Consider the following 23,766-nt stretch of genomic DNA (forward strand, 5'->3'; position numbering starts at 1 on the left):
AAAGGGCTTCACAGAAGTTTATAACGTACAGCCGTACAATTAAAAAAATCATATCTTTTCCACAAAAATGATCTTTTCACCCCCAATTTTTATTTTCCCAAGAGTAACAGGACCCCAAAAGTTATTGTGCAATTTGTCCTGAGTACACTGATACCCCATATGTGGGGGTAAACCACTATTTAGGCACATGGCAGAGATCAGAAGGGAAGCAGCGACAACTTTTTTGGCTGGAATTGAGATCGGACGCCATGTCGCGTTTGGAAAGCCCCTGATGTGCCAAAACAGTGGAAACCCCCCAATTCTAATTCCAACCCTATCCCTAGCCCTAACCCTAGCCCTAACCCTAACCCTAGCCCTAATGGGAAAATGGAAATAAATTTTTTTCTATTTTATTATTTTTCCCTAACTAGTTGGACGATAAAGGGGGGTTTGATTTACTATACATGGCGGGTTTTTGTGTTTGGCAGCTGTCATACGCTAAAAGACACTTTTTATTGTAAAAATAGTTTATGTATCACCACATTTTGAGAGCTATAATTTTTCCATATTTTGACCCACCGAGTCATGTGAGGTCTTATTTTTAGCGGTACGAGTTGACGTTTTTATTGGTACCATTTACGGGCACATGACATTTTTTGATCGCTTTTTATTCCGATTTTTGGGACGCAGAATAAACAAAAACCAGCGTTTTACGAATTTCTTTTGGGGAGTGCGTTTACACCGTTCCACGTGCGGTAAAATTGATAAAGCGGTTTTATTCCTTGGGTCAGTACGGTTACAGAGATACCTCATTTATGTCTTTTTTTATGTTTTGGCGCTTTTATGCAATGAAAACAATTTTATATAAAAAATAATTATTTTTGCATCGCTTTATTCTGCGAGCTATAACTTTTTTATTTTTTCACTGATGACGCTGTGTGGCAGCTCGTTTTCAGCGCTACCATGGATATTTATATGCATCTTTTTGATCGCACGTTATTGCACTTTTTGTTCGGCGGTATGATAATAAATCATTATTTTTTGCTTTGTTTTTTATTTTTATTTTTTAAGGGATTCGCTAAAGGGGTTAACTAATGGGACAGCTTTATAGGGTGGATCATTACGGACACGGCGATACCAAATATGTGTATTTCCATTGTTTTTTTTTATTTTCAAAAAATGAATTTATTGGGGAATATTTTTTTTTTTTTTATTTATTTAGCGATTTTTTATAAATTATTTTTACACTTTTTTTTTTTTACTTTATTATAATGCCCCAGGGGGGACATCACTGTCATGTGACAGATCGCTGATCTGTCACATCACACATCGCTGTGACAGATCAGCGATCTGTCACAGGCACTGCTGCAGGCTTCCTCATGCCTACGCTCTGCGGGCAGTGAGGAGGCAAGCTCCCTGCAGGCCCCCGAAGGTCCCCATAGCCATATTGGATCCGGGGACCTGCAGGGAGGGAGGCCCCTGCAGCAGCGCTGCACATTGCGCTGCTGTGGGGGTCTCAGGGAAGCACGGAGAGAGCCCCCTCCTTGCCGATGCTTCCTTTAACCCCCGGTACACCGCGCTCATGTTTGATTGCGGTGTGCCAAGGGTTAACGTGTCTGGCGCGGTCCGTGACCGCCCCTGACACATAGTGTCGGGTGTCAGCTGTGATAATCAGCTGACACCCCGCCGCGATTAGCTGAGCTCCCCCTGTGAGCGCAGCTGACCGCACTAGACGTACTATTCTGTCCTTGGGACTTAGGTCCCAGGTCACATGGACGGAATAGTATGTTTAATGTAGGAAAGGGGTTAATAAGTTGAATATTATATATGGGTGTTTTGTACTCCTTTGGTTTTTTGTCTGCAACTGTTAGTTGGAGTATACCTGCTGCTTGATTTTATTTGTGGTTTTATTCATTTAACCCCTTTTTTTCTGGAATTTTATTCATTATATATTCATAATGCAGACTGCTGACAGATCACAGCTCCCTCACTGACCTGCCCCCTAGTTTGCATAATGAATATACTAATATGTGTAGTTGAAGAAAACATGTCACTTCATCAGCGACTGTGCACTATCACTTGTCAATTAATGCCCATTATCTGCGCTGTTGTAAAGAAACAAAAATCACCATCAAAACGGCACCATTGGCTGCACCTGTGCATTAACATCTATTGCGTTCTGATAGATGCTACTGCGCAAGCGCCTCCGCCCCTTGTTGTTGCAACCCAAAAAATTTACTTTACAACAAAATGGCACCGCCCACTCTTCACTGTACCAATACAATCCTGCTGACAGGTTCCCTTTAAAGTTACAACACTGCAAAATTAAAAACATTTAAAACAAGCGACATCAAATCAGCCCGCGGTAGGGCTGTGCCTTTCTCACACCAATGAATACACAGCAGCAATACAAAATCTTGGTGAGTACATTATAGTAACACTGTTTAAAGCAGCTATAATAAGCAGCCATACTGGTAAGCACAATAGAGATACAGTGGGTACGGAAAGTATTCAGACCGCTTTAAATTTTTCACTCTTTGTTTCATTGCAGCCATTTGGTAAATCCAAAAATTTCACTTTTTTCTCATTAATGTGCACTCTGCACCCCATCTTGACTAAACAAAAAACAGAAATGTAGGATTTTTGGCATATTTATTAAAAAAGAAAAACTGAAATATCACATGGCCATACTGTAAATATTCAGACCCTTTGCTCCGACACTCATATTTAAGTTACATGTTGTCCATTTCCTTGTGATCCCCTTGAGATGATTCTATTCCTTCATTGGAGTCCAGCTGCGTTTAATTAAACTGATAGGACTTGATTTGTTAAAGCACACACCTGTCTATTTAAGACCTCACAGTGCACGTCAGACCAAATGAGAATCATGAGGTCAAAGGAACTGGCCAAGGCACTCAGAGACAGAACTGTGTCAAGGCACAGATCTGGCCAAGGTTACAAAAGAATTTCTGCAGTACTCAAGGTTCCTAAGATCACGGTCGCCTCCATAATCCTTAAATCGAAGAAGTTTGGGACCACCAGAAATCTTCCTAGACCTGGCCATCCAGACAAACTGAGCAATCGTAGGAGAAGAGCCTTGATGAGAGAAGTAAAGAAGAACCCCAAGTTCACTGTGGCTGAGCTACCCAGATGCAGTAGGAAGATGGGAGAAAGTTCCACAAAGTCAACTATCATTGAAGCCTCTCCTCAGTGCCAGAAATATGAAAGCCTGCATAGAGTTTGCTAAAAAACACATGAAGGACTCCCAGACTATGAGAAATAAGATTCTCTGGTCTGATGAGACGAAGATAGATCTTGTTGGTGATAATTCTAAGCGGTATGTGTCGAGGAAACCAGGCACTGCTCATCACTTGACCAATACAATCCCAACAGTGAAACATGGTGGTGGCAGCATCATGCTATGGTTGTGTTTTTCAGCTGCATGGACAGGATGACTGGTTGCCATTGAAGGAAACATGACTACGGCCAAGTACAGAGATATCCTGGATGTAAACCTCTTCCAAAGTGCTTTGGACCTTAGATTTGGCTGAAGATTCACCTTCCATCAAGACAATGACCCTAAGTACACAGCTAAAATAACAAAGGAGTGGCTTCAGAACAACTCTGTGACCACTCTTGACAGGACCAGCCAGAGCCTTGACCTAAACCCAATTGAGCATCTCTGGAGAGGCTTGAAAATGGCTGTCCACCAACGTTCACCATCCAACCTGACGGAACTGAAGACTGCAAGGAAGAATGGCAGAGTATCCCCAAATGTGTGAAAAACTTGTTGCATCATTCCCAAGAAGACTCATGGCTGTACTAGCTCAAAAGGGTGTTTTTACGCAATACTGAGCAAGGGGCTGAATACTTATGACCATGTGATATTTCAGTTTTTCTTTTTTAATAAATTTGCAAAAATGTCTACATTTCTATTTTTTTTCAGGCAAAATGGAGTGCAGTGCACATTAATGAGAAAAATAATGAACTTTTTTGAATTTACCAAATGGATGCAATGAAACAAAGAGTGAAAAATTTAAAGGGGTCTGAATACTTTCTGTACCCACTGTATATTGATAAAATTTTCAAGTACCTATATGGTACTATCATGCAAACCAAAAGAGTAAAGTGTAAGAGATCCCACTGGAGCAACATTTACACAAGCCACTATATGGCTGAATAGAGCCGGTTCCAAATGAAGCCCAGTGTGAGAAAATATTACCAAAGTCAGGAGGATGCAATGATAGAAATAGCGGAGCCCAGAAGTAGCTCCTGAAATAGGCATAGTACCTGAAACCAGGCCAATTCATACCCACAAAGGAAAGATCCTGTAGGATGCCAAGGTACTTGTAGCATGCCAGTACACAGGGTCGGACTGGCCCTCTGGTGGGCCCAGGCACTTACACCTGCTGGCATGCAGGGCCGGCAGCTGCCTAGGTCCCCTGCTGCTCCAGGGGCCTCCAGCCAGTGGCATGTTGCTAATAGTGGCACACCCAGCTGCTATGGGGCCCGTGAGCCAGGGGCCTGCCTGGTGCCAGCGGAACAGTAGCTGGAGACAGGAACCTGTCCCTGCTGCTAAAGAGAAATGAATATTCATGCTTCCTCATGCCTCCATGGGCATGAAGCGGAGTGAATATTCATTTCACTTTAATAGCGGGCAGTGGTTCATAATGAATGTAAAGCCGGTGCAGCTACATTGGGGCACCGGAGGTGGCCCTTCCAGGGCGGCTAACACTGAGGGCAATCCCTGCAGCTCCGCTGCCTACAGGAGAAAATGGTAGTGGAATGGAGCTGCAGGATACCGATGTTGTCCTATTTCCTGCCCGGCATTTCATGTCTGACAGAGCAGTGCAGCTGGATGACATCATCGTTCAACGCGTGGCCGTTTCAGAACGAAAAATGCTGGCGATGAAGATGCTGCCGGGATGTGCTACAGTTGCGGAGAATGTGCGAAGAGGTGAGTGGTGATGTGTCTGTCTGTGTGCGTGAGGGTGAGTGTGTGTGGTGCTGTGTGTGTGTGGTTCTGTGTGAGAGTGGTGCTGTGTGTGTATTGGAGAGGGCAATGATCTGGGTGATGCAAAGAGCAGTGATGGGGTGTTTGGGGAGAAGGCAATGTTGGTGGTTGTGGAAAGGACTATGGGTGTGGTGGGGAGGAGGAAAAAATGGAGGTGGTGGAATTGGCCATGATGGGGTGGTGGGGACAAGGCAATGATGGTTGTGGTGGAAAGGACAATGATGTGGTGGTGGGGGAGGCACTGATGGAGGTGTTGGAATGGACAATGATGGTGGTGGTGGGAGGAGGCAATGATGGAAGGTTGGAATGGGCAATGATGGGGTGGTGGGGGAGAAGGCAATGATGGAGGAGATGGAGAGGCCAATGATAGGAGTGGTGGGGGAGAAATCAATGATAGAGGTGGTGGAAAGGGCAATGATGGGGTGGTGGGGGAGAAGGCGATGATAGTTGTGGTGGAAAAGACAATGATGGTGGTGGTGGGGGTGGAGGCAATGATGGAGGTGGTGGCCCAAGGTACTCCAGTCCTACGCTGTCTGTACATCTGCTATATGCCATGCTGGTAGTTCCACTCCATCAGTCTTGACTACCTTGCCTCTCTTTATTACCAACCGGCCGCACTTAATGTCTCGTTCGTTGTTGCATACAGCTTGATGTCATCCATGTAGAGGAGGTGGCTGATGGTGCTTCCACTCTTGAATTTGTATCCATAGCCAAACTCTGTAATTATCTGACTGAGGGGGTTCAAGCCTATGCAGACTTTACTTTCAACATTGCAATTTCAAATGTTTCTTTTGGGTTTGCACCTGTACTCCGACAGTTGACTGTGTTTTGCTGACAGGCAGATAAGGTTTGTTACAGCTGCTCTTGCCAAGAATTAAGTGCTTGCAATCCTCCCTTTTCACATGTTTATATATATATATATATATATATATATATATATATATATATATATAGCCAATATAAATACAGGATTCAAAGGGTAACATTTCTCCTTGTGGAGAGTGACATGTGAAGCCTTTCATGCCAAGGCGAGGAGACTTTCAAGCCTTGCAATGCTCCTCTGTGAAATATGCAAATTGTCTCTTCAGAGAGCAAAAGGACTGGAACTCTAGTGCCACCTGTTATGAGTGGCGGAAGGCACTAAAAATAATTAAAGCGCCTTCGCCACTTGGGGTCCACCGTGCGGTGGATGATAAAACCATTGCTGGGAGAGGCAGAGCACTAATATGCACAGGGTTCTAACTCACCCAGGTGCAATAAGGCAAGCTCTGTTAAAGCACACAGAGCTGCAAGGAAAAATGATACAAAATAGTGTCGCTGAGCCTGTTAACAGCACAGGATCCCAGCAGCACACGTGCGGTAGCCGGAAACCGGAGTAGTTAAGTATAGTCACTACAACCGAGCGGACTTACCGTGTACACGTGTGCTCGGCGTCGCAACTGCGCACTCCTGGACAGGCTGCAACCGCAAATATCGCAAGCGCGATGCAGGACGCTAATGCTGCTGGAAAGATGGAGCTTGTGCGCGCTGGCGCTAGAGCAGGTGCTGACTGAATACCACTCACTCACACAGACGTAATAACCGAGGGAAGGGGTTTCTTAATGAGTCAGTCACTAGTCCAAGCATCCGTCACCATACACACAGCAGCAGTATAAAAATACTAGTGTGACGTATACTGACCACGGGTAGGTTACGTCCGAGAGTGGACCCTCTGGGTCGTGGCACTGGAGCTCCCAGGGGCGAGCGCGCCAGGTGTTGCCGACCCCTATACAGGGGCCGTCAGGGGCAGGCCCTCGGAAGACAGATGCCGAGACTGCTAGACCCAAGAGGGGTGGCTCACAAGACTGAGTGAGGGGTGCAGGACTGAGGCACAGAATGCAGAAGGGAGTAGGAAGTACGGAGTGGGAGCAGGACGGAAACACGGAGTAGAGGACCAGGCACCGAGAGGGGAATACAGGACGGAGACACGGAGTACAGGACTGGGTACTGGAGTAAAGGACGGAGACACGGAGTATAGGACGGGGCACTGGAGTACAGGATGGAGACACGGAGTACAGGACAGGGCACTGGAGTACAGGACGGAGACACGGAGTACAGGACAGGGCACTAGAGTACAGGACGGAGACACGGCGTACAGGACAGGGCACTGGAGTGCAGGACGGAGACAGGACTGAGACAGGGAGTGTGAAGGGGAAACCCCTAAACACTTGGCCAGGATACCGTAGGAAAGGCACACGATAATCAGGCATCTCCACCATGTTGGAGACGCCTGATATACCCTGTGCTGCCGGCAGATTGGGCGCCTAGGCTTCTGGGCGGGCGCTCCAGGGTTAAGAGACCTGGAGAGTGCGCACCCGCGGCCTAAGACGCCCGCAGGAAGCAGGCACGCGCCGGACAGAGGAGAAGGAGGCGGGCACAGAGCGGGGAGGCGAGCGCCGGTAAGTATAGGCGGCGGCAGGCCCGCCGCTGCTGGGGCGGCGGCGGCTACCGCCGCCGACGTGACAACTAGCGCGTGGCATAACGGCCATGCGCACTTTTTATAGCGTACGGGACCTGACGGAAATCTCCAGAGCCCTGAGCTAAGCCAATGAAATCAGGAGCAGGACCTGAGCACCTGACTCCTGAACTCCAATGGGAGCTCGTCCCGTGGGCATGCTCAGAAGCCGGGAAAAAGGACTTAGCCTCTGGAGACAAAAGTGTGAATCTGGATTCCCGCATAGGCATCATAGAACCCAGATTCCTAACATTACCCCCCCTCCTAGGGCCCCCTCCACCCTGAACCCTCCGAGCCACCAGCCTGTGCCCAACAGCGTCACAGGTCTCAGACTCGTCAAAAGGCAAGCCTGATGTCCCGGTAAGTGAAACCGAAAACCGGGACACACGGATGGTATCAGGGGAGGCCAGGTCGCTAGGTCTCAGGAGGGACACCCGAGAGACAATGGGAGTGGGAGTTTTAGGAGAAGGCCGCCGTGTAACGGCGGGCGTAGCCACACTCCATTCGGGAAGACTATCCCGTGCACACAGGGTGAGTGCCCGAATGAACTTTTTTATGTCCCGAGCCCTGTGCGGCCACCGATACGACCCGGCCAAACACTTCGTGGTCTGCATATAGCCACGATGGCCGTCCGCATCGGGCGCGTGTGCCCACGCGAGGACTTTAGGCCGCTGGCAAAGAGGGACAAAAGTCTTGCCTACCGGCTCACAGTCAGAGCATTGCGGGGAACTGTCTTCCTGGGAAGCAGCAAATAGGTGGTGACAACCGCATATGGACTCTTGAGCCGGACATGTCTCAGAAATGGTGCGAGACACCTCCATGGGCTCTGGTGGCGGAACCTCTGGCTCAGGCAAATCCAGAGGCTCAAAAAATTTGGGAGCCGGGGTACCTCTCCATTTGGAGTGAGCTCGCTCCAAACCACGCTCCGAAAAACGGAGGTCAATCCGCGAGGAGATTGATATTTACTCCTTGAGACTGGTAGGAATTTCTCTCGTGGAGAGAGCATCCTTTACATGCTCCGCTAATCCCTTCCAGAACACAGGAATTAGAGCCTTGTCGGACCACTCCAACTCGGACGCCAGTGTCCGAAAATGGATGGCGTATTGACTGACCGAGAGTGAACCTTGAGACAAGGCGAGCAGTTGGAGTGAGGTATCATGTGTAACCCGTGGACCAAGAAACACCTGCCTGATAGCAGTTATTAGATTAGCTGCGGTCCGGACATCCGGGTCACCACGCTCCCATAATGGCGTAGCCCATTCCAGCGCCTTGCCCGACAGAAGGGATATAATAAAGGCCACCTTGGCCCGCTCTATAGGGAATTGCGCAGCCAGCATCTCCAGGTGAATCGAGCACTGACTGATAAAACCTCTACAGGAGGCGCCATCCCCAGAATATTTTTCGGGTAACGGGAGGCGGGTAACTGTCGGTGCAAGGGCGGACATGGACATACGCCCAACCGCGTCCATGAGTGCTTGGACAGCAGCATCTGTGGCCTGTAAAGCTGCGAGAGCTCTCTCAAGGGTAGCTAAGCGAGTCTCGAGCTGTTGCACGCACTGCAACAACTGCTGCTGATCTGCCATCTCCAGCCAGATCCTGGCGCTAGTATTATGTTATGAGTGGTGGAAGGCACTAAAAAAATATATAATTAAAGTGCCTTCGCCACTCGGGGTCCACCGTGCGGTGGATGATAAAACCGCTGCTGGGAGAGGCAGAGCACTAATATGCATAGGGTTCTAACTCACCCAGGTGCAATAAGGCAAGCTCTGTTAAAGCACACAGAGCTGCAAGGAAAAATGATACAAAATAGTGTCGCTGAGCCTGTTAACAGCACAGGATCCCAGCAGCACACGTGCGGTAGCCGGAGACCGGAGTAGTTAAGTATAGTCACTACAACCGAGAGGACTTACCGTGTACACGTGTGCTTGGCGTCGCAACTGCGCACCCCTGGACAGGCTGCAACCGCAAATATCGCAAGCGCGATGCAGGACGCTAATGCTGCTGGAAAGATGGAGCTTGTGCGTGCTGGCGCTAGCGCAGGTGCTGACTGAATACCACTCACTCACACAGACGTAATGACTGAGGGAAGAGGTTTCTTAATGAGTCAGTCACCAGTCCAAGCATCCGTCACCATACACACAGCAGCAGTATAAAAATACTAGCGCATGGCATAACTGCAAAGCGCACTTTTTATAGCATACGGGACCTGCCGAAAATCTCCAGAGCCCTGAGCTAAGCCAATGAAATCAGGAGCAGGACCTGAGCACCTGACTCCTGAACTCCAATGGGAGCTCGTCCCGTGGGCATGCTCAGAAGCCAGGAAAAAGGACTTAGCCTCTGGAGACAAATGTGTGAATCTGCATTCCCGTATAGGCATCATAGAACCCAGATTCCTAACACCACCTATAGGTAGTAGCAATCCTAAAAGTCAATATCAACTCTCTCACGAGCCTTGCCACATGATTTAAGCCAGGTTCACATTGCGTTAACACAGCCCGTTCAACGCATAGCGTAGATGGGCTGCGTTAACGCTATAGCATAACGCGATATGCGTTATGCTATACCGCTAGCGCTAATGATTCATCAGCACTAGCGGTGACGGAGCCTCAGATGCTGCAGCCCGCGTCCGAGGCTCCGTCAGTGAATGACGGCACATCGTGAACACGCGTCGCTTTACAGCATGCATCGCGATGCGCCACATAATGGGGGTCAATGGCAGCATTAACGGACTGCGTTACACCGCATTATACCACGGTGTAACGCAGTCCGTTAAACGGACTGCCATAACGCAGTGTGACCCCAGCCTTAGGATAAAAGCCTAAACCAACCCAGAAAGTGAAATGTAATATTTTTGGGGTTCTGTAACTCTAGTTAAACAATAATATCTGGGAAAATTTCCTCTGGTCACACATTTCTCATGCAGTGACCGAATAAGGGGAAACGATTGGCCAAACCCAATAGAAGTAGAGCTAGCTTGCAGATGAGTGTCCCAAGTGGGGGATTCAAAAATATGCTACACATATGTTTTAATAGGGCTTATAAAAGAGTTTGTCATGGTAGGACCTTTAAAGGGCTATTCAGGGATCGAGATATTGATGACTTTTACTTAGGAGACAGATCACCAATTTTAGATTGGTGGTGGTCCTACACTCTACAACCCCACCAGTTAGTTGACACCTGTAGCTGCAGCTACAAGAAGCCACAGCTTCATACACTGTGCATTGGCCATTCTAACGTACTACAACTCTAATTAATGTGATCTGAGCTGCATGCAGTACTTGTAGGATATCTAAGGATAAATCATTAATATCTCATATTTTTATTATTTATTCAGGGTCCCATAAATGGTCTTGGTCTAGTATCCAGCTATACTGTTATGTTACCTTAGTTAGTTCATTATGCTCTATTTGGTTTTAAGTATATAATTCAGTAAAAGACATGCAAAGGATAGAATCTGTAGCATGCATTTTTTTGGGGTGCCATCTTTTACGTTAACATGCTTTTTTATGGGGGTGCTTTTTGTTTATAGCTTATCAATTTGGCAGACAATGTATGATACATTTTGTGCAATGGACAATATATGTTTACTTTTCTTAACATTTAGTTGGAGTAGGGCAAAGTTTTGGGACTTTAAAAGAAAAAATAAATCCCATATATAATTGTGCTAACATTGGCCAAGCAAACCACGTTTTCCAACAGAGAAGCAAACCGTCGTGCAGTAAAAATGGACATGAAAGCATGTAAAATCTGCCAGAAAAAGACAACTCCAAAATGTTCTGCCAAACAAATGGAGCAAACACAATTATAAATTCCCCTTCTGAACTTTAAACAGAAGCATCTATAAGGTGATCATAAAAGGTGTGCTGTAAAAGCAGTCTTCTGTGGCTTACCAGCTGTGATTTAGACATGCCTCTACAGAAGTGACAGGTACACTTCAAAGGTATGAGATTTGGCACACAGAACAATATGTCAGCTACTTTTTATGGACTGTGTCTGGACTTAAACTGATGAGGGACTTTTTTCTTGCCAAAATTAGATGATAGTAATCAGAGAGCAATTACTCTTCACATATTATTATATGCAGGCTTATCTTTACATCTTTATTAACTGCTAGAGCTAGATACTTACCGTGGTTGGGAAATAGCGGCTGGTTTTGAATTTCTTCAGAGCCATGGAGCACGTGTATGTGCCAAAGAACAAGATGAAGGACATTAACGTGATATCAGGAACATATTTGCAGTTGTTGCCAATCAGTTGGCCACCATACTTCACACATTGCTTCTTCGTTAGGGAAGACCAAACAATTGTTTCGTTGTGATGCTGCAAAAGAACAACGTGCTTTATATGATATATAATATGAAATACATACAAATTACCATGAATCTTATCTGAAGCTCACTATCTAAACTTTAGCTGTAGTGGATTGTCACCAGAAATGCAACTTCAAGTTCCAGACACCAATGTAAAAGGTGTAACATGGGCCCAAATATCATACATCACTTATAGTACCACTTGGGTCCTTCTGTGCTTTGCCACTCTATTCATTGTAAATAGGAATGACTAAGATTTCCAAAACTATCATGCGACTATCCTCATCAGTGTCATAGAATTAGAGTGAAGCTGAAGAGGCAACCAATACCTCCTAGTTCAACATTTTTATAAATGATCTAGAAAATGGAACTGAAGGTAAACAAATTTGAAAACGATGCAAATCTAAGAAGGATAGCTAACTCTAGAAAAGACATAGAAAGGATTCAGAAGGATCTAGATAAGCTTGAACAATGGGCAGTGACTAATAGAATTATATTTAACAGAGAGAAATGCAAGATTCTACATCTGGGCAACAATAACGTAAATTACATCTACAGAATGGGAGGAATAGAACTATGAAACAGCATGTATGAAAAAGACTTTGGTATACTAATAGATCACAGACTGCACAAGAGTTAACAGTGTGATGCAGCAGCAAAAAGGTCAAACACAGTTTTAGGATGTATTAAGAGAAACATAAATGAAGTAATTATCTCCCTCTACTCCTCCTTGGTAGGAGCTCATTTGGAAAACTGCATCCAGTTCTGGACACCACATTTTAAAAAAGACACTGAAAAACTGGAGCAAGTTCAGAGAAGAGCTATCAAGATGGTGAGCGGACGCAAAGCGCAGTATGTCCTATGAGGAACAGTTAAGGATCTGGGAAAGTTTAGCTTGCAAAAAAGAAGGTTAAGAAGAGACTCAACAGCTGTCTACAAATATCTGAAGGGAGGTCACAATGTAGAGAGATCATCCTTATTCTCATTTGTACATTGAAACATGAGTAGCAATGGAATGAAACTGAAAGGGAGAAGATACCGATTAGATATTAGAAAAAACTTTTTGACAGTGAGGATGATCAATGAGTGGAACAGGCTGCCACGAGAGGTGGTGAGTTCTCTTTCAACGGAAGTCTTCAAACAGAGGATGAACAGACATCTGTTTGTGATGATTTAGTGAATCCTGCATTGAGCAGGGGGTTGGACATAATGACCCTGGAGGTTCTTTCCAACTCTAACATTCTATTATTCTATGATTCTATGATAGTCGCGGTCCAGTGAAACACAGAAGACATGAGTCCCTAGTTATGGCAATAGATGGGGATCCCAGAAGTTACAACTGTCACCTACCCAGTGAATACAATAACAATTTTGGAGATAAGAAAAGTCCTTTAAGCAACAATGCAGTAAGATTGGCCATATTGGAGTCTGGGTAAATATCCCTGAAGGCGTTATGATAGAGACAAATTGGGGAAACTGCCAATTGCCAACTCCAACTACAGTTTCCCAGAGCTTACAGTAGGAATACTTACTGGATCCTCTGTGGTTGCAAAGGTGGTCGAAAGGAAGTCATGGGGTAATACTGTTGTCTCGTTAAATAGTGAACTGTTACCTGAAAAGAAAAAAGTGTTTTACAATAATTCCACAAAATGACAACAGATCATAATTAACAAATCATAAACAGCCATTTGCTGATATATATCTTTGTACTTGGTGCACACATTGGTAGTTTTCTACAGTGTATACAGAGCATAAATTGCTTTCATTCACTGCAATAAACACATCATTTTTGGTGACTATTGTAAGCTGGTTCTTATTCTTTTCTCAGACTTGATCTAAATAAACTCAATTTTGTTATGGAACAAATCATTTTTTCCCATAAATAGGGAAAGCTGAATTGTTCTCTTTCTTTTTCTAGAATAATGAACCAAAATCGTAATGTATAATTTATAAACAATAAACAGCAGGAAACACAAATCTTTTCTGCACTTAAACATTTTTAGAATTGGTGCTTAAATAAAAATTCCAAACATCATTTTGTGTTTAATATACTCATTTGTTATGGCTATCTCTGAAGTGTCTAACAAGATGATTCTAAGTTGAAAAATAATACTACCAAAATAATCTCTGATCATTTGTGAACATTATAACAAATTGTAATGTTGTTGATGACAGAAATTAGCTATATAAAGGACATTCACGCTCCTGCTATAGGGCACAAGGATTGAGCCTAGCCCTGGTTGGTCCTATCTCTTTTGCTATTGGGTTGTCAGATCGAGAAGTATCGCTAAGCGTACACCCCTAATCAAGATATGACATACTGGTACATTCTGTTGGCTCCCTGACTTTGACGCAGGCTCACATACCGAGTCTGCAACTTTTGATTTAATCAGTCATCATGTACTTGAAACAGCCAACGGTGGTGTGGAGCTCCGCCCGAGACGGATAACCTGTTAAATTCCGCTGTCAATCTCTGACAGCAGCATTCAGCATGCACCGAAATTATATTTTTACCATAAAAATGTTGTTCTAGTTCCAGATTTTACATTTTCACACCGTGAAATAGGTAAAATGGCACAAAAGTTTGTCACACAATTTCTGCTGAATGTGGTAATACCCCATATGTGTGGCTGTACAGTACTGCTTAGCCACATAGTGAGACTTGGGAGGGATGGACTGCTATTTGACTCTTTCAAAAGAAATGATCGTAGAATAGTTTTCCGACCAATACAGATGTAGTGACGATTTTGACTCCATGGGTGTTTTCCAGAAACAAGCAGCAGTGGATGTCGCTGAGTGAAAATTGAAAATCTGTCATTGTAGTGCCCAAACATTGTAGTGCCCAGTACATTGTGGTGCCCGTATATTGCAGTGTCCAGTATGTTATAGTGCCCTGCACATTCTAGTGCCCAGTATGTTGTAGTGCCTAGAATTTTGTAGTACCCAAACACTGAAGTGCCCTTACATTGTGCCCAGCTCATATTTCTGTATATACACAACCTGTAAATTAACCCCTTCATGACCCAGCCTATTTTGACCTTAATGACCTGGCCATTTTTGGCAATATTGGCCAGGGTCCCAGGTAATAACTCAGGAACGCTTCAACGGATCCTAGCGATTCTGAGACTGTTTTTTCATGACATATTGGGCTTCATGTTAGTGGTAAACTTAGGTCGATAATGTTTGCATTTATTTGTGAAAAAAATGGAAATTTGGCGAAAATTTTGAAAATTTCGCAATTTTCACATTTTGAATTTTTATTCCGTTAAACCAGAGAGTTATGTGGCACAAAATAGTTAATAAACAACATTTCCCACATGTCTACTTTACATCAGCACAATTTTGGAAACAAAATTTTTTTTGTTGAGAAGTTATAAGGGTAAAAGTTGACCAGCGATTTCTCATTTTTACAACAAAATTTACAAAACCATTTTTTTAGGGACCACCTCACATTTGAAGTCACTTTGAGGGCTCTATATGGCAGAAAACACCCAAGTGACACCATTCTAAAAACTGCACACCTCAAGCTACTCAAAACTACATTCAAGAAGATTATTAACCCTTCAGGTGCTTCACAGCAACTAAAGCAATGTGGAAGGAAAAAATTTAACATTTTAATTTTTCCAAAAAAAATTTTTTTTTAGCATCAATTTTTTCATTTTTACATGGGCAACAGGGTAAAAAGGATCCTAAAATTTGTTGGGCAATTTCTCCTGAGTACACCAATACCTCATTTGTGGTTATAAACCACTGTTTGGGCCCACGGCAGGGCCCGGAAGGGAAGGAGCACCATTTGACTTTTTGAATGGAAAATTAGCTCCAATCGTTAGTGGACACTATGTCGTGTTTGGAAAGCCCCTGTGTACCTAAACATTGGAGCTACCCCACAAGTGACCCCATTTTGGAAACTAGACCACCCAAGGAACTTATCTAGATGTGTGGTGAGCACTTTGAACCCCCAAGTGCTTCACAGAAGTTTATGACGTAAAGCAGTGAAAATAAAAAAATATTTTTTTTCCTCAAAAATGATTTTTTTAGCCCGCTATTTTTTATTTTCACAAGGCTAACAGGAGAAATTGGACCACAAAAGTTGTTGTGTAATTTGTCCTGAGTACACCGATACCCCATATGTCAGGGGAAACCACTGTTTGGGTGCATGGGAGAGCTCAGAAGGGAAGGAGCGCGATTTTGGAATTCAGACTGATGGAATGTTCTGCGGGCATCATGTTGCGTTTGCAGAGCCCCTGATGTGCCTAAACAGTAGAAACCCCCACAAGTGACCCCATTTTGGAAACTAGACCCCGCAAGGAGCTTATCTATATGTGTAGTGAGCAATTTGAACCCCCAAGTGCTTCACAGAAGTTTATAAACACAGAGCCATGAAAATAAAAAATCATTTTTTTTTTGCTCAAAAATGATTTTTTAGCCCGCTATTTTTTATTTTCACAAGGGTAACAGGATAAATTGGACCCCTAAAGTTGCTGTTCAGTTTCTCCTGAGTACGCTGGCACCCCATATGTGGGGGGGAACCACTGTTTTGGCGCACGGCAGGGCTCAGAAGGGAAAGAGCGCCATTTGACTTTTTAGCTCCAATCGTTAGCGGACACCATGTCGTGTTTGGAGAGGCCCTGTCTGCCTACACTTTGGAGCTCACCTACAAATCACCACATTTTGGAAGCTAGACCCCCAAAGGAAGTTATCTAGATGCATAGTGAGCACTTTGAACTCCCAGGTGCTTTACAGAAGTGTATAACGCAGAGATGTGAAAATAAAAATATTTTTTTTCCTCAAAAAATGATTTTTTAGCCCGCAATTTTTTATTTTCACAATGGTAACAGGAGAAATTGGACCCCAAAAGTAGTTGTCCAGTTTGTCCTGAGTACGCTGGTACCCAATATGTGGGGAGGGACCACTGTTTGGGCACACGTCGGGGCTCGGAAGGGAAGTAGTGACATTTTAAAATACCGACTTGATGGAATGGTCTGCGGGCGTTATGTTACATTTGCAGAGCCTCTGATGTGCCTATACAGTGGAAACCTCCCACAAGTGACCCCATTTTGGAAACTAGACCACCCAAGGAACTTATCAAGATATGTGGTGAGCACTTTGAACCCCCAAGTGCTTCACAGAAGTTTATAACGCAGAACCGTGAAAATAAAAAATCTTTTTTTTTCCTCAAAAAATGATTTTTTAGCCCACAATTTTTTATTTACACAAGGTTAACAGGATAAATTCGACCCCAAAAGTTGTTGTCCAGTTTGTCCTGAGTACGCTGGTACCCCATATGTGGGGGTAAACCACTGTTTGGGCACACATCGGGGCTCGGAATGGAGGGAGTTCTGTTTGACATTTTGTCGCGTTCGGAGACCCCGTGATGTGCCTAAACAGTGGAAACCCCTCAATTCTAACTCCAACTCTAACCCCAACACACTGCTAACCCTAACCCAACCCTAATAATAACCCTAACCACAACCCTAACGCCAACACACACCTAACCCTAATCCCAACTCTAACCCTAACCACAAGCCTAACCCTAATCCCAACCCACCCCTAACCCTAATTCCAGCCCTAACCCTAATTCCAGCCCTAACCCTAATTCCAACCCTAACCCTAATTCCACACATAACACTAATTTTAACCCTAACCCTTATTTTAACCCTAACCCTAATTCCAACCCTAACCCTAATTCCAACCCTAACCCTAATTCTAACCCTAACCCTATTTCTAACCCTAACCCTTTCTATAACCCTAATTCCAACCCTAACCCTAATTCCAACCCTAACCCTAGTTCGAACCCTAAATGGAAAAAAAAAATATTTTTTTTATTTTATTATTTGCGCCTGGCTATGGGGGTGATAAAAGGGGGGTGTATTTACTTTTTTTTCATTTTGATCACTGTGAGAGTGTATCACAGTGATCAAAATGAAAAATGAATGGGCAGCCGGCAAATTCATGGGCAACGCCATCTTGGACAATGGCAGGCGCAGTGTGCATGCGCCCGCCATTTTGCAAGATGGCGGCGCCCATGATCCGGACGGTGGGATGCCAGGAGCCATGGCGGGACACCGGGAGCACCATCAGAGGTACTGGGGGGATCGGAAGGTGGAAGGGAGCGATAGGAAGGGGAGGGGGAGGAGATGATGACGGCGGCGACCGATCGCCGCCATCCACCAGTGGCGGGGGCCGATCGGCCCCGCCAGTCGGTGTGGGGGGGCCGGGTGTCGGTGTCCAGCCATGGCTGGATTGTAATATTTCACAAAATTTCATTGGTGAAATATTACAAATCGCTCTGATTGGCTGTTTCACTTTTAACAGCCAATCAGAAGGCACGTGGGGGCTAAGCCACGCCCCCTGGGATTAACTGTAGAGTGTCCTCTGTGTGCGGGTCAGGTGACCTTTCAGTGACCCCGGTCACCCGACCTGCAGGGGGGCTATTTATAGCATGACACCTACGTAGGCGTCATGGGTCGTTTGGGCACGACTTTTCATGACGCCTACGTAGGCGTCATGGGTCGTGAAGGGGTTAAGAGGGCTCTATTCACTACAGAAATGCCAAACACGTGGAAGCTAAATGCGGTTTAGGCGCATTAGGGCTCAGAAGTAGTGAGGGCACTTGGATTTGGGAATGCAGAATTCGCTGGATTTCTTTTGGGGGAGCCATGGCGCTTCTCAGGAGCCTTTGTGCTACCAGTATGCTATTTTTGTGGATTCAGTTGAAGTTTTTATTTGAAACACTTTTAATTTTTTTTTATGGTGTTCACTGAAGGGGTTAACTAGTGTGACAGTTTTACAGGTCGGGTTGTTCCGGATGCAGTGATACCAAATATGTGTACTTTTTTTTTACATAAATATTTGTATTTATGGGCATAATATTATTTTCTTTTTTTAATTTTGTGATATTTTTATAAAATATTTATTTTTACTTTTACTTTTTTAATTAGTCCCTCTGTGGGAGCCCCCTCCCTCTCCTAGCTTACCCAAATCTTGTGATCGATGTCAATCATGGCATTTAGAAGGTTAAATAGCTGGGGGCGGTGCGGACACCGCTCCTGGCAGTGAAAGCTGAATCTCGGCTATTAAGTAAGCCGATCTCCCGATGGCAATCGTGGGGACATAGCTCCGACCATACCACTTCCTGTAATAAGCAGCTAACTGTCAGCAGACAATGTATATAGAGAGCCTAGGGTGGGCTGGACTAGGTTTCTTAGCTTTGCTTAATGCAACATCTAAGAACTCTGCGGCACAACTGCTGCACATAGTAAACTAAGTGATACATAATTGTAATCAGGGTCTCTTTTTCTACACTTTTCTGCTCTCAAATGAGGTAGCAAGAACCTAGTGACAACTTACCTTTACAGGGGCGACCAGTCCTGCATTCCTAGCATTTTTGGAAATGATGACATTCCATTCATTACTCAAATGACTGCTGCAGCCAATCACTGGCTTTAAAGTTTAACCTTATATGTAATGCACATGACCACTGAGGCCAGTGACTGGCTGCAGCTGTCAGGTTGATGATGAATGGTGCATCTTTCCTTCTAGCTCCAGCAGAAAACACCAAAGTTGTACATCAAGATAGGTCAATTCAAAATTAATTTACTGTGTACCATATCCAACTCGTTTCTATTTAAAAAGCTTGGAATAAACACATATGTTACCCCTAGCCAAATTTTAAAAATCTTGAGCAACTCCTTTAAGTAGCAGTACATTCAATTAATTATGTATTACTATGCAGCTGGAAAAATCTAATTACAAGGCACCAGTTAAGCTCTCAGCACTTCATAACCAAGAAGATTTTAATGCTTACTTGGGTCTGGTGGAAGACAAGCACAATTAAACAGGGTGACATCACCCACTCTGTAATGGGAGTTGATTGGGTAATAATCTGCAAAGTGGATCATCTTCTTAAAAGCATCGTAAATGAAGATGAAACTGATGAGACAGGCAAACCCTTCTTCGGTAAAACGTGTAAAGTACTTGACAAGCGAGCTAGCATCCGTGGCCACTAGGACGAGGCATAAGAAAGCTGACCACAGGCCAATCCACAAGCGGAACTCCAAGTAATTGAAGTCATTATCTCTGGAAAATGAAACCATGAATGAGGTCATCTGATAAGAAGAACACAATAAAGCAAGATGATATGGAGCATAACAATCAGAAAAAGCCTATAACTATAAATTACTTGTTAAATGTGACATTTATCAATCTGACATTTCTCACGATCACTATCTGTATTCTCTGTAGACGGCTGAGGAGAGTGAAACTGGTGACTTACTTGCTAAAGTTGAATAAAAGCCTCTCAAACACAAGGACGGGGCCCGTGCTGCTCAGAATTGTTAGTGGTTGGCCAGCAAAAAGGCAAAAAACAGCACCTGAAACTGCAGTGCCGAGGAAGCTCTCCAGTACACCCTGAGAAAGAAGAATATCATCTGAAGGCACATACATTACTCATTACATAAGTCTCTAAAGAAATATTCTAGACATTTTCAAGTAAAGCAGTACTTTGCTTACTTATGACAAGTTCTGAATTAAATGAAAAGAGAATGTTACAAATTCTGATTTATTGCCATTAAAAAAGAAAACATAACCATAAAAATACCGCATAGCAGTCTTTAATATACTGGGTAACAATGATTGTATATTACATGTATATATAGTTCATCAAGAGCAATGCACCAAATGTTTATAGAAACTCACGTAAAAATAAAGAGATATTTATGATTGTTGCAACTATGAATATTTGGACAAAAAAGTCTATAAATAGTTGTTTGAATAGCAGCCTCACAAAAATGTCATTGTGTATATGCACACTATTCACGCTGTATATATACTGTGGTGCAGTAACCTCTGTTAAAGCTAGGGGGCGCTGTATATTCTACTCAGAATATGCATGTGGGTGTGTGTCTGGACGCCCAAGATAAAGCCTGTATGTGTCTGGCTGTATGTAATAGACACAAAACACTATAGGGTGCACCAAAAACCAGATATTAGGCAATGCGGGTGCAAAAACCATGCATGGAAAAATGAACCATAAATCTGAAAAAGAGAAAAGACCAAGCAATAAATGGTTTGCACACCTGAATGAATATCAAATATTTAAATCACAATTTATCAGGGAAACAACACACAATAAATCTTAAAACCAATTAAAAAGACATAATCAAATCACGACACCCCTTGCCAAATATACTGTACATGTGTAATGATAATATAACCTCCTATTGCACTATAGCACTGGTATATGAGACCATGTGTATATATCACATTCAATAAACAGGAAATAATTATGATGGAATCAAAACATGAAGAAGCATACACATGTATACAAATGTCCAAATATAGCTGAATAGAAAACAGTGAACCCCTATATATTAGAAAGCCATAAATGCCCAAACCCGGGATGAATAACCCATGCCTATAGCAAAAAACGAGATTGCTATATAAGAGCCCCTTAACCAAAAGAGGCTAAGGACCAAATGAAAGGCCAAAGCGCTGATAATATTTACCAAGCCGGTTTGAATAAAGGCAAGGCGCAAGTAGAAATGGGCTGAGGGTCCACAAAACCATAGGGAACAGGGGTGTGAGGAGAGCCCCACGCGTATTGCTGCACAGGGCAGCTTCGTCAGGGGAAGACTTAGTTATCACTTAGAGAGCAGCTGCACCTCTCACTTCCTCTTGATTACTTATTCATCTGAACGCGGGGATAGTGAATCCAGCGATGTTTGGGTGCAGGGCTTGGGTGACATAACAACCTCGTGTGAGACCCGAGAATGCAAGTGCTCACACAGCTGGAATGGCGCTGGCATAGGAGTATAAGTGTTTTTATTTTAACAAGGGCAAACATTCAGATTGAAAAGGGGTTGTCCAAGTAGTGGACAACCCCTGTAAAGGGAACCTGCCATGTGAAAAAATACTATTGACCTACAGACATGGGATTAACCTACAGGCTAATAGTGTTCTGAAGCTGTACAGCCACACTGAAAGCCCGGCTACCAGGTGATAATGAACTTTATTCCTCCTGGCAGCCTTGAACTGTAAGTCATGGAGGTACGGCCAGCACGGCTTCAGTCAACGTTCAGTACATAGTGAGTGGTTGCTTTAACCGGCGCTGACTGACATAAAAGACATACAAACTTTATACTACGTATGAAACATGATGGTGGTATTATCACGGTGTGGGTATGCTTTGCTGCAACTGGGGCCAGGAAGGCTCGCCATCATTGATAAAACAATTAATTCAGAATTTTATGAGCAATTCTATAGGAAAATATCATATCGGTCCATGAGCGGAAACTCAATAGAATACGGGTCAAGCAGCAAGACAAGGACCTAAATCTCACAAGTCGTTCTACAAAAGAATGGTTAAAGAAGAGTAAATTATGGAATGGCCAAGTCATAGTCCTGATCTTAGTACTATTGAACTAATGTAGAATGTCCTGAAGCGGGCCGTTCATAGGAGAAAACCCACCAACAGTTTTGTAGGGAGGAATGGGCCAAATGTTTCAAAACCGATGTGCAGAACTAATCAACATTGCTGCACAAAGATATCACACTAGAGACAGAAAGCAAAGGTTCACATACTTTTTCCCCTCACAGACATGTGATATTGGATCATTTTCCTCAATAAAAAAATGACAAAGTCTACTATTTTTAACTCTTTTTTAGCCTATTGATTTGATTCTCTTTCTCTACTTTTATATGTGAGCCACAAATATATCTCTGTTCCTATAAAGGGTGGAGGATATAAACAAATGTAAATTTCCTCAAAAAGAGATAAAGGTCAATGAAATGCTGACATATAATAAAATACAAGTATATTCCAATAAATTATTTCACGCTGGTTAAGGGAGTCATTTCAAACCCCTTTCACCACTCCTTAGAGCAGCAGTCTCCAACTTTGGCTTGTCCTGACGTCTCCTTAAGAGCACTGAGTAGGAGAGTATTTCCTTAGTGAGTACAGAATATTGAACAACGGTGTATTATTAATATTTTCCCCTCATTTTTTGTACAGTTTAATTTTTGTATATGAGAGCCTATACTAATGTCATGCATCAGACCAAAACATAGCTGCAGTTAGTTCAACTTTCACATTGATACAAATCATATTTCAATATTATGTATATTTTCTTTCACTGGTTAGAAAACTAGCATGATATGAATTCTTAGGAAATAAGTAAGTACCTGCATATTTTCTGTGGCATCTCCAAGAAGTCCACCAAAAGTAATAGCATTGGTCACAGTTCCCAAGTAAATAAAAAGTATGGCTGAAAGCGACTGGATACTTAATCCGTCATAAAAGTCACTGCCAAAAAAGGGGGCCTTTCTTTTGATGTCTTCAACTAATCCCCCACAAAATCTGTTAATATAAAAATGTTAATTTATTACATAAAGTAAAGAGTCTGTCAGAACGGTACACTGGAGTACTCTGATAATATAATAGTGTGCAAGATACAATAATAATATAATAATAGCATAAAACTATCATAATAGATAATGATTCTAATATGTACAGGATATAGTACACTCTTTTAAATTTAAATTGCAACATCAAGAAGGAAAAGCCATGGAGTTATGGAATTCACAGGATTGATAGACCTGGTAATAATATGAAACAACAGCAACAAAATTTTCAAAACATCTCAATTTATTAATTATTATTTATTTTACTCATTTACAATATATAGCGCCATTAATTCCACAGCGCTTTATCGCTGTCCCCGATGGGGCTCACAATAAAGATTCCCTATCAGTATATCTTTGGAATGTGGGAGGAAAAAGAAGTACCCGGAGGAAACCCACACAAACATGGGGAGAACATAAACTCCTTGCAGATGTTGTCCTTGGTGGGAATTGAATCCAGGACCCCACAGTGCTGCAAAGCTGCAGTGCTAATCTCACATAAAACCCCAATATATTACATTTAAGGCTGTGGGTGTAACATGAAAAAATTTGAGAAATTTCACAGGGTA

The 23,766-nt window shown here is 43.4% G+C and overlaps 1 protein-coding gene across 5 annotated transcripts in view; it reads right to left on the bottom strand.

The window, feature by feature from the left end:
- SLC4A4 (solute carrier family 4 member 4) overlaps nt 1–23,766 on the bottom strand; it is a 395,294-nt gene that overhangs the window by 50,973 nt on the left and 320,555 nt on the right. For all 5 annotated transcript variants that reach the window (XM_073590565.1, XM_073590581.1, XM_073590547.1 and 2 more), the window contains 5 exons: nt 22,979–23,153; nt 20,073–20,206; nt 19,605–19,876; nt 13,330–13,409; nt 11,616–11,807 (listed from right to left, as the gene is read on the bottom strand). In XM_073590565.1, the coding sequence (XP_073446666.1) occupies nt 11,616–11,807; nt 13,330–13,409; nt 19,605–19,876; nt 20,073–20,206; nt 22,979–23,153 (853 nt within the window). The remainder of the gene's footprint in view (nt 1–11,615; nt 11,808–13,329; nt 13,410–19,604; nt 19,877–20,072; nt 20,207–22,978; nt 23,154–23,766) is intronic.

This window comes from Dendrobates tinctorius, unplaced genomic scaffold (assembly GCF_039654945.1).
Source record: "Dendrobates tinctorius isolate UK_male_01 unplaced genomic scaffold, ASM3965494v1 ptg000011l, whole genome shotgun sequence".
In the NCBI taxonomy this organism is placed as follows: domain Eukaryota; kingdom Metazoa; phylum Chordata; class Amphibia; order Anura; family Dendrobatidae; genus Dendrobates; species Dendrobates tinctorius.